The sequence below is a fragment of the Hylobates moloch genome, unplaced genomic scaffold, assembly GCF_009828535.3.
Source record: "Hylobates moloch isolate HMO894 unplaced genomic scaffold, HMol_V3 SCAFFOLD_11, whole genome shotgun sequence".
Lineage (NCBI taxonomy): Eukaryota > Metazoa > Chordata > Mammalia > Primates > Hylobatidae > Hylobates > Hylobates moloch.
The window spans coordinates 2429695-2441909 of record NW_026652286.1 but is presented as its reverse complement, the minus strand read 5'-3'; the positions used below and the strand labels follow the sequence as shown (position 1 = coordinate 2441909).

At 45.6% G+C, this 12215-nt stretch overlaps 1 protein-coding gene across 2 annotated transcripts in view; it reads right to left on the bottom strand.

Annotated features, from left to right (window-relative positions):
- The window catches only part of CRY2 (cryptochrome circadian regulator 2), a 36556-nt gene extending 30530 nt beyond the window's left edge, over nt 1–6026 (bottom strand). Inside the window, exon 1 of one of the 2 annotated variants that reach the window (XM_032166169.2) lies at nt 5771–6026. In XM_032166169.2, the coding sequence (XP_032022060.2) occupies nt 5771–5985 (215 nt within the window). In that variant the 5' untranslated portion in view covers nt 5986–6026. The other variant, XM_032166170.2, reaches the window with a different exon arrangement.
- Nucleotides 6027–12215: the final 6189 nt, after the last annotated feature.

Sequence of the window (12215 nt, the reverse complement as noted above, 5' to 3'; positions counted from 1 at the left end):
TTTAGACCTCATTTACTAAAAGGAGAGATTCCTCGTAGCATCTCTAAAGTACAACTAATCCTATGAGAGCCCTTTTCTTCTTTCACAAGAGATGTTTATAGCAGGAAGCAGAGATGTGAGGCTGGTAGAAGGCCCAACTCTGAACCCAGCAACTAAATAAAAATAATGATAATAATGGCAATGACTAACATTTAATAAGCATTTACAATGACAGCCACTATTCTACTTGTTTCACATAAATTACCTCATTTAATTCTCAAACAGCCCAGTCAAGTAGGTACTATTATCATTCCCATTTTATAGATGAGGGAACTGAGGCATAGAGAGATTATGGAACTTGCCCAACATCATATACCTAATAAGTGGCCAGAGTTCAAACCCAGGCAATCTGTCAGGCTTGACATGTTCGATTTTAGCCAGCCACTGCCCCTCAACAAACAGAACACTGAGGCTGCGCTGCCCAGGGCTCAGCCATTAGGGAGCACCACAGGCCAACTCAAAGGCCAGCAACACCTCTGCTGCCAGATCTTTCCTCCTCTGAGTGTGGTCTGACAATCAGCAGCATTGGCTGTGAAACACCCAGGAGTCTGTTGAAATGCAGAATCTCAGGCTCTAACCCAGACCTCCAAAATTAGAATCTGTATTTTAGTAAGATCCCCTGGTGATTCATTTGCATATTAAAGTTTCACAAGCACTACTCTAGAAAACTGAACTTTACTTCCAGCCTCTGTTACAAGTTGCCTTTCTTTGCTTCTAGTTTGTTTGTACTAAACTTTCTCTCGAGCATCCATACTTCTGCCTCCCCTTTGGCCTGCTAGAAATGCTCTGCTTCTTCCAACTTCCTTCCCGAGTCAACCCGGGAAGGGAGGGCTCAGGACAGCCACCACACGGAGGCAATAGGCAGAGATGTGAGGAGGGTCCCCAGTATCTCCAGACTCCAGGCAGCCAGAGAATGCAGAGAATGAGAAGCCACCACTAGGATACTACCTTTGAGGCCTGCCAGGTGACAGCTGTCCGTCACATTTGGAGCAGTGCTGTGACTGGGCAAAGGCTCAGTGGGCAGGTATATGCATTCTTTCACCAGAGAGAACCTTGGACCTTCTTGGTCCCTTAGAACCCTCCTCTTTACTCCAATTTCTCTTTACTCCAATGAGGGGACTCTGAAGGAAACTGGCCTGGGCATTGGAGGTGGTGGTGTTGGGGGCTGGCACTTCACCCTTGGCAGCTCTTAGCTGAGCTCACATGGCCAAAATTCAGAGCACATGGTCCTGGGAGAGCAAAGCTTACCTTTGGATTAGACAACATGTGCAACTGAATTACATTATTATGTAAGTGCTCTGGAGCCAGAGGCAGGCAGAACTGGAGAAAACCAGACTGAGATTTCCAAAAATACAGAGAGGACACTATAACTCAGGGACTCTACAAGGCTAGCCTTTTAGAATAAAACAAGCAGATCCTTTGATTAAGTATTCATATTTAGGGAAGGCCTTCTCTAGGAATGGCTGATCCTGTGTTGAGGAATATTTTATCTATTTGTTGTTAATAGGGGGAGGGAGGATAACAGTGAATTCTTTTGGGTCCAGGCTGTCCTTGACCAAGTTCCGCTGCTTCAAGCCAAGGCTATCTAACAACAATGATGATACCATTGGCTGGCACAGAATGGCTACATAGGATATTAATAGAAATTAATTTTTCCTAAGTAATTAAGAGAGCTTAAGCCCCATGGAAAAGGATAACCTAAACTCACAATCTCTGGCAGGGATTTATTTCTAAGTATCTGAGTGATGTTTAGAAATACTTAAATATTAAATTCTTATTATTTTAAAAATATATTTATTCTTTCCTAATTTCAAAGAGAAAGATGAAGGTTTTTATCCCCTTTGGGCAAACAGAAACATTTCCTTGGCAGCAGAATGGTAAAGTGCCTCTCTCAGGTACCAATGTGAATAGCTCAGAGAAGCTCCTGTTTCCCTGCCAGTAGACTATAGTTCTCAATCCACTTCCCAACAGTCCAACAGTGTTCAGCTCTCAGCATCTGGGAAGAGAGACACGCTTGTTCTCATGGGGCATCCTGGGAAGTTCCCAGTTTACCTCATTTACCAATTCTGAGAGAAATGGGCTGAGAGGGAACATATTTTATTTCTACAAATTCCCTCTGTCCCAGAAGCTCCTGAAAGAGGCGCAGCACAGAGCCAGGGACAAAATGATTTAAATAAAGTGGAAGAGGAATTGTTGCTAACACCTACCCAAGGTGCAGTGGGGAGAGAAAGGTAATGAAAAACCACAGAGGCCATTTTAAAATCTAGGAACTGCTCACGTCTTCCTTTTGTTTATCTTCTTGCTGCAGTGCCTCCTTCTAGATGTAGCAAATTTGGGGAAGGTGGGGCTGGGGAAAATGCGAAAGGGCTTAGCCAAGTAGCACTTGGGAAAAAAAAGTCCTGAGGCTCATATAGCTACAATTAGCCCATAAGCTTCCCACCATCACCAAGGCAAGGAGTATGCTAGGCTTCTTCTTGCTAATCAATATGTGTATTTCTTGGTTGCGTTTCTCTGTCCTTTTTTACTCTTAGTGCCATTCATAGTTATTTTAATCTGATTTCATCTGCAGAAAAACATTGTGTGGGAGTCAGTGTAGAAGGATCAGGAGGGAAATAGAGTCACAGATTTTGGGTCCTCCCCTCCTTGCAGATGGTCCCTTGCCCTTCCTAGGGAGGCTTCTCAGAGGCAACTTAAGCAGTTGCAGAGCTAGGACGTTATGCTGCAGCACAATTCTCTTAGACCACTCTTGGAATCCAGAAACAACCACGGGACGATTACACATACTACAGTCATGTCAAGATATGGCTGGCTCCAGCCCTCCCCTCTATCCTCAACTTTGTGCACAAAAGAGAATGCAGCTCTGCCTTCAACTGATCCAGGAAGCAAGCAGAATGGTGGAGGTGGTAGGAGTGTGTCTGTTTCCAGGCCCAGGAGCAGTTATCATATTCAATCTGTTTGTGTTACTTCATCTCTTTCTTCTGAATGCCAACATTAATTAGACTTCCTGCCAATGCACTGCAACATACTTCCTAGGTTGCCTGTCTCAGGACTGAGGTTCTCTAGTCCAGTGCTTCTCAAGCTTTGCTGCAATAAGAGCTTTAAAAACCTTAATGCCCAAGGCTGGACACGGTGGCTCATACTTGCAATCACAGCACTTTGGGAGGTTGAGGCAGGTGACTGCTTAAGCCCAGGAGTTCAAGACCAGCCTGGAGAACATGGTGAAACCCCATCTCTACAAAAAATACAAAAATTAGCCAGGCATGGCGGTGCATGCCTACAGTCCCAGCTACTTGGGAGGTTGAGGCAGGAGGATCGCTGAGCCCAGGAGGTCAAGGCTGCAGTGAGCTGTGATTATGCCGCTGCATTTCAGCTTGGGTTGTCACTTGAGCAGGACCCCGTCTCAAAAAATAAATAAATAAAAAACAAAACAAAACAAGAAACCCCAAAACCTTAATGTCCAGGCCATAACCCAGAACAATTCTAGCAGAACTGGGGGAAAGGGGCTGGGCACAGTGGCTCACGCCCTGTAATGCCAGCAGTTTGGGAGACCAAGGCGGGCAGATCACCTGAGGTCAGGAGTTTGAGACCAGCCTAGCCAACATGGTGAAACCCTGTATCTACTAAAAAATACAAAAAAATTAGCCAGGTGTGGCGATGGCCACCTGTAATCCTGGCTACTTGGAGGCTGAGGAGGGAGAATTGCTTGAACCCGGGAGGCAGAGGTTGCAGTGAGTCCAGACTGCGCCATTGTACTCTAGCCTGGGCAACAAGAACAAAACTCCGTCTCAAAAAAAAAAAAAAAAATAGAATTGGGGGAAAGGGGCCTAGGTATCTTTTAAAGATCCTTATGGGATTCCAATGCACAGCAGCCAAGATTGAGAACCACTGCTCTAGTCTGTCCCCTTATCTTATGTTTCTCATGGCACTTCGTTTCACTAAATTATGGTTGTTTGCTGGTCTTCCTTCAATAAAATGTAGGCTCCAGGAGTTTTGGAGCACAGACACATCTGCTTATTCACTGCTGTATCCCTAGCAACATCTAGAGCAGTACCTGGCAGATATTAGGCACTCATTAAGCAATCAATTAATATCTGCATTCCTACACAGCCTCTGACTTCAGGATTTGACTCAGGCATCTGAGCCACATTCCTTTTCTCCTTCACTAGATTGATAGCACGATCACAAAACGATGACCCACAAAAATCCATAAACACCTGGTTCCTAGCAAACTGGAGTTTAATCAACAGGAATTTTATTGTTGATTTTTAATCTCCCCTATCAAAAAAGAGTAGGCAGTACTATGCAATGTCCCCCAAAACCCAATAAAAGAAGGAATTCTGTGACAATGTAACAAGAAGGCCGTCGGATTCCGTTTGCCTGGCTCTGACTGGTGCAGGGCAAAGTCTGCGGCTTGGCTTAATGTCCACACTAGGGATGGTCATTTGATGATGCTTGTCAAACCCAACTTTCTATCTATAGAAAACTGGAGCAGAGACAGAGCAATAAGGCAGCCTGAAAACTGTGGGCAGGCTCTCCACAGGACTCTTTAGTTGTTCCTTCTGGGCAGGAGGGGACACTGAACAGGCCCACTGCTAGGAGCACTCACTCTCTTAGCAGGGCACACACCTCGGAGAGAAACGAATGGTGTGCCGAGAGCCATGGTATCCTGGAAATAACCCTGTCCATCGATGCAACAAGGCCACAAGCAAACATTCCCCAGAACAATGCAAACAAACCGAGCGACTGCCACTAGGTGTTCTGAAGAGCGATGGGTACATTATGTCTCAAAACTCTTTAGTCTGAATACTGTTTACAGTGAAAATTAACGACCTGTTCATCTTTTTCCATGACCATGTCGACTCCAGCTCCTGGGGGGTCATCAGAGGAGCCCCTGATATCATGGCTTTCCTGCTCCCTAACCTTACCACAACAGTTCATAAAAGTCTCATCTCTAATGGCTCAACTGTCCTCTAAAATCACGACAAGAGGATGACGGGGTGACACTTTGGATTCTTTTAAATTTTTCCATCGAGGTCAAAGCTCCAGAGCAGGTCTTAAAACATTTTGGAGAATCCCCTGGATTCTCTGGAGCTTTGAACACAAAGTGACTCCACCTAAAGACGCCTTTGGCTTCTTTATTTATAATATAGGGGAGAAGACCTTATTTAATGCTAAGCCAGGGTCACGACACCCCTAGAGGCAGGACGGTCTGGGTGCAGGGTAGCCAGGATGGGTGGTAGGGCGGATTCAAACGAGCCAGAGGCTTAGGAGTGATCTCCCCGAGCCCAGCAATGGGCTGTTTACTTGAAGAATGCGAGCAAAAACCCGTCCCGCCCTCACACTACAGTATCTCCCTTCCGCCCCTCCCTGAGTAGACCGTAAGGGCCCTAGACCAGGAGCCCCTGTTCTGCCACTCACTGGCTACAAGTCCTTGGGCAGGTCGACTTTGGGTCTCCAGGGCTCAAGGGTCTCATTTGTACAACCAGGATCATGATCTCCGTTCCACAGGCAGTTGTGAGGCTCAAAGGGGTAACAGTGCGAACGCGCTTTGTCAGAGGCTGAACCCTGGCCCACCGGCGCGTTAGGACCATGACGAATTACTTCCCCGGTCTCGGCTTCTCTCCTCTGGCCTTCCAGCCGTGGCGGGGTTGGGGGGATCGTGCTGTTCGCCGGTCACCCCAGGGTCAGGGTCCTGGCTGCGTCCCCGCCACCCCGCCCCGGGTCCCCTCACCTCCATCGGTTGATCCCGACTGAGGAGGAGGCCGCGAACCACGGGTCGAGAATGTAAACGCAGCGCACGCAGCGCGCCCCGCGCACGGCCGCCAGCAGCGCTGGGTTGTCGTGGAGTCGCAGCCCTTTGCGGAACCAGTGCACTGAAGAGGCGCCGTCCGTGCCGGGCGCTGGCGCCGGGGCCACAGCTGCCGCCGTCGCCACAGTCGCCGCCATGACTGTCCAGACTGCTCCGGCCACCCCCGCTCCGCCCTGGTAGGCGACGTGGACCCCGCCCATAGACCGCCCAGTGACCTATGACGCCGCAGCTCCTCCCTTAGTCCCCGCCCACAGGGCCCCAGAGCCCCTCTACCATTGGCTGGGTGCCTCCCGCCCGGCGATTGGCCCAGAGGCGCCGGAACAGGCCCCGCCCCCTCACGTTCCCACCATGTGTGGGTCCGCCCGGATGGAGATGGCATGCGGACAAGTGACGCAGGCTGGGGCTGTCCGCGGAGTGCCGGGAGTGGGCCAAGTCTCGAGGGACAGCGGATCTCTTACACACGTCCTGTTCAGGGCCTGCTTCTAGAAGAAGCTGCCTGGGCTGGTAGGGACTGTGACTACAGCCAGTGACTTGCAAGACTGACAGCTGACCTTCCTATTATCACCAACATCGTCACCATCACCATCTACATCATTCTACTACAGCTGCCATTTATTAAGTGCACTTTATATGGCAAGAGACATGATCATCTCCTTACGTAGACGGTCTCATTTACTATTCTCAACTCGGCCCAGTTACATTCATTTAGCCAACCCCACTGAAAAAGCTGCTGTTGTTTTCGTTTTACAGATGAAGAAAACGGAGGGTGCCGCAGGTTGAGTGACTTACTCAATATCATAAAGCTACTAAGAGGATTTCACCCAGATTATTCTGATTTCAAAATTTCTGCTTTTATCCACGAAGCTATACTTCTCTTTGTGCGAAGATCCTTGGTAATCCCAAGTGGCAGAGTCTAAGGATGGGGAAGGAGTGCCCTAATATGCAGCAGTAGAGGATTTGGGAGTAAGGACTGGGAATGTGGGGGACTTGAATTGAGATCGTAATTATGCCATCAGATGAATTTATGTTCTTTTAGTCTGTTTAGTAGATCCAGTGTGTGCAAAGCACTGTACTGGATTCTGGATGGGGTTCAGAGATGTGGAGGACACTGTCCCCATTCTTCTGGGACGCCAGGTGGAACCCTCTTATTCCCCTGGAGTCTAGCACAGGGCTTGCTGATCGACTGACTAAATGGCAAGAGAAGCTATAAACACCAGCAACAAGGTGTTGGGGAGGGCTAAGATGGCTTAGTCAAGCTGCAGCTTTGGGGTTATCAGGTAGAAAACAGTCTGTTTCAACTTAGCCCTAGGTTGAGCCCATGCTTGGAACCCTTCCTGGACCTGGGACAGAGTGATGAAAGCATTTAGAAATTTAGTCTGCAATTTAGTAGCATTAGTTGGCACCACTCTCTAAACCAGTGTCACTGCAATCCTAGGCATTCTCTGTCATTTCCAGGCCTTTTCACAAGCTGTTCCAGCAGTCTAGATCACACTCCCTCTTCTGTCTTTGTTTCTAACTCCACTTTGCTCTGTATCATTGTTCAGTATAGATGTCACCTTCTTGTTGTCTGATCCCAACCTGAATAGTGCCCCATCTTATTCTGTGCTTCTTTTTGGTCACTTGTCTTGGCACACGATACTGGAACTTCTTGCTCAAATGTCTTTCTGCCCCATTAAAGTATAAACTCCTGGAGAGCAGGGGCTGTGGCTTATTTACAGTTGTATGTCCGAAGTCTAGCTCAGGGCTTGGCACCTAACACTCAAGGATTATTTGAGTAAAAATTGAACTAGAGTCTCATATTGGCAGGCTCCTAAAGGTTTATCCTAGTCCCCTTACCTGACCCTTTCCTTATTTTTGAATTTCCTTTCCAAATGCTTGCTGAATAAATCGATGCAACCTTTCATTACTTTTATTTTAAGGTTTTGTGTTCCCCCTCTCCTATCCCCTCTTCTCTCCACAAGGTTGGTGCTTTGCTAGGAATGAAACAGAGTGTAAGGAGGTGGTTCTCCCTTAACCTCAGAGATGCATCCTCTTCCTTTTTCTCCTCTAAATTCCCATAATGCTATATCTGCATTCTGTGAGCCCTGTGAGGCAGGGACTGTGCTTGTCTTACTTTTCAGTGTCTTCTCAGCTGGTACTCTGGTACCTAACATATAGTAGGTGCTCAAAAAACATTTGCTGAATGATCAGAAGTCACTTCCCTCCCCTCCCCTCCCCTGCCTTCGCCCCCCCCTTATTAAGCTATCATGAGAGGCAGTGTGGTGTAATGGTTAAACCCGAGGCTTCGCACATTGGAGTTGCTGACTTCAAATTCTAGTTCTGCTTTTATTCTCTGTGACCTTGGATAAGCTAGTTAACCTCTCTGTTCCTCACTTTCTTGATCTTTGCAATAGGGTGATAATAGCACTTCAGATATAGTAAGCATTTGTACTGTGTCAGCTTACTGTTATTCTCAACAGCAGGACCTGTGTCTGGTTTTGTCTTCCTTGTAATGCTCAGCCCTGGGTCTTATATGTAATGTGGGCTCCATAAGTTGCTGACTACATAAAATATTTTACTCATTTTTTAAAAGTCCTTGAAATTTTGCCAATAATGAAAAAACAAGTAATCAACCTCTGTTCCCAAAAACCTAACAAATCAATTATTTCTTATCTTCATGTTGCCTTCTAAACTTTGTCCACAAACATCTAAGTTTTAAAACTTTAATCAAAGCAGAGGTTCAGTGCTCCCTGGGTTTTTTTTTTTTTTTTTAATTTGAGATGGAGTCTCGCTCTGTCACCCAGGCTGGAGTGCAGTGGCGTGATCTCAGCTCACTGCAACCTCCGCCTCCTGGGCTCATGCAATTCTTATGCCTCAGCCTCCCAAGTAGCTGGGATTATAGGTGGCTGCCACCACGCTGGGCTAATTTTTGTATTTTTAGCATAGTCAGGGTTTCACCATATTGGTCAGGCTGGTCTTGAACTCCTGACCTCAGGTGATCCACCTGCCTTGGCCTCTCAAAGTGCTGGGATTACAGGTGTGAGCCATCGACCGTGCCCAGCCTGTCCTTTTTTTTTCTTTTTTTTTTTTTTGAGACAGGGTCTTGTTCTGTCACCCAAGCTGAAGTGCAGTGCTGTGACCTAGCTCAATACAGTTTCAAACTCCTGGGCTCAAGGGATCCTCCTGCCTCAGCCTCCTGACTAGCTAGGACTACAGGCACACACCACCACACCCGGCTAATTTAAAAAACATTTTTTTTCTTGGTAAAAACGGAGGTCTTGCTATGTTGCCCAGGCTGGTCTTGAAGCAATCAACTGCTAGCCTCAATCGATCCTCCCTCTTTGGGCTCCCAAAGTGCTGGGATTATAGGCATGAGCCATTGCACCCGGCCCAGCTTTTTTAAAACTTAAAATATTAAGCGTGTTGTATATTGCTGCATCATTACTTTCGTGTTTTTTTGTGGTTTGTGTTGTCAAGTTGACAGAGATGAACTATTAATACTTCATAGAATAATTGCATATTGCTTCAGTATATTAACAGTGTAACATTCAAGAATCGGGAAGTAGGCTGGGTGCGGTGGCTCACGCCTGTAATCCCAGCACTTTGGGAGGCCGAGGCAGGAGGATCATTTGAGGTCAGGGGTTGATTGGCCAACATGGTGAAGCCCCGTCTCTACTAAAAATACAAAATGTAGCCGGGTGTGGTGGCGGGTGCCTGTAATCCCAGTTACTCAGAAGGCTGAGGCAGCAGAATCACTTGAACCCGGGAGGTGGAGGTTGCAGTGAACCAAGATCACGCCACCAGACTCCAGTCTGAGTGACGAAGTGAGACTCCGGAAAAAAAAAAAAAAAAAAGAATCGGAAAGTAAATCTGACACTAGATAGTATACTAGAGTGCAAAGTCCACTTTGGGTTTTTACACTTTAAAAGGGACACAGAGAAATTGGAGAGAGATCAAAGAAACCTGTACATTGCTAAGGAAGTGAAATGTAATGGGGGTACTGTTGTCTCTTCGAGAGAAATAAGAGCTAATTTTTGACCTCATAATAATGCATTCTAGTGTACATCTTGTAAAAAGTACCTCCAAAGAGTGGTTGTCATGAGGATGCCAAACAACCTAGTTTACACTAGGAAGAGTGAAAGATTGGAGAGACTTCTTAGGATAAGGTGCTTTAAGGATGAGATGAATTAGCCAGGAACTGAGTGGCGTCTTTCTCCCTGGAAGATATTTACGCAGATGGATCAGTCCTGTTTTGTCTGTTTTTGTTAATGTCCTGCATGGAGACTGGATTAGACAACTTTCTACTTTGGCTCTGAACTGCGCTTTGGGTAAATATTTGATGATTGGCTGAAAGGTAACCAGGCGCGGCGGGAGGGACGTCCCCGGTGAGTTTAAGTTACCCGCGCGCTCTAGTGGTAGGACTCGGACAGCGGCGGTTCGGTTTGCGGCTGGGCGGGGAACACCAGGACCAATCCAGGGTGCAGCGGTGGCATCCTTGTTCCCAAGGCTTCACGCAAAGCGTACTTTGATGTAGTGACGTAAAATGTTTGTTCTTGGAACTGTTGAGCTTGAGAATCAGTAAAGCTTATTGAGAGCACAGACCGTAAAACTAAACTCCCTGGGTTCCATTTCCAGATCTGACATTAACTAGCAAATTACTTAATTGGACGAGCTACTTAACCTCTCTGTGCCTTAGTTTCCTGATTTGTAAAATGGAGATGATGATACTTATAATAAAAGTACAGTATGAAATTAGGGAAAGGTGAATAGACTAATGAGTCAGAATTGAGAATCCAGAAACAGGTCCACATGAATCTGGACATTTTATTCACGACAAAGATGTCTCCGTAAAGAAGTGGGGAAAGTAATGGGTCAATCAGATATTCCATTGTAAAAAAGTGAAACTTGACTCCATCTCACAACGTACAAATCAATTCCAGGTAGATTATATGCTTAATGTGAGGAGTAAAACAATAAAGCTTTAAGAAGAGTGTATTGGAGAATATCTTTGCAACCTTGGGGGAAGACAAACATTTCTTGAAAAAGACATGAAAAGCACTAACCATTAAAGAAAATGATAAGTTGGACTGTGTTAAAATTAGGAACTGTTAATCAAAAAACATTATTCAGAGAGTGAAGTGAAAAGGCAAACCGTAGAATGAGAAAAGATACTTACATAATATTTATAATTCTTAAAGAGCTCAAATCCAGAATATGTCAACAGCCGTTAGAAATCATAAAATAAAAAAAGATAGGCAACCCAATTTGAAACTAGGCCAGAGACTTGAATAGGCACTTTCTGTGGAGTCCTAATTAGGCAAAAGGAGTCAGACTGGCGGGGTTGAAGGAAAGCAAAAAGAAAAAGCAGATAAACTGTAAGTCTGCCTTTCTTCATGGTCCAGGACACATAGCCCTCCTGTGCAAATAACTCACAATCTTCCTGTGCCCAGCTATCACCAGTCCCTTGGCTGATAGAAAAATGCAAGTTAGCTCACTGCAACCTTGGCGTTATCAGCACTGCACAAAGCCCTCTTCAGTACACAGCACAAGCACCATCCTATAAAATCCCCAGTAAGCCTTTGTCTCTTTGTAGTCAGCGCCTCGCTTGCTGACCTGCCCATTGCACCCTTGCAATGTCTTTTCATACTTTCTCTAATAAATCTAACTTTCTTTACCTACAGCTGTCCTGGTAAATTCTTTTTACTGCCTGCACAACACTGGCCCCAGACAGTGGCTACCTGCGACACTTTCCACACACCCCCGCCCCAAAGGATGGATATTTAAGTGGGCAATGAACACATGAAAAGGTACTCACCTTCATTAGCTCATTAGGGAGCTACAAATTAAAACCACAGTGAGGTACCACTATAGGCCCACAAGAATGAATAAAGTTAAAAGGATTGATAAAACCAAGTGTTTGGGAGGATGTGAGCAATTAAAATACACTGCTGTTGGGAGTGTAAATTGATACAACCACTTAAAAAAAGTGTCTGTTATATATTAAATTCGAAAAGCCAAATACCTTACAAATCATGAACGATATATTCTATGACCCAGCGGTTTCACTCCTAGCATATACTTAACAGAAATCCATGCACATGTGCACCAAAAGACATTTGCAAGAATGTTCATAGCAGTATTATTAGTAATAATAATAAATCAGGGATCACTCAAATGTCCATTAGACAAAGAATAGCTAAAAAATTGTGCTGTATTCAAACTTAGGAATACCATACAAAAAACCTACAGTTACAGGCAGCAGTAACAAGGGTGATTCTCACAAACTTAATATCAGGTGAAAGAAGTCAGAAACAAAGAAAATATTTATATAAGTGATATGGTTTGGCTCTGTGTCCCCACTCAAATCTCTTTTTTTTTTTTTTTTTTT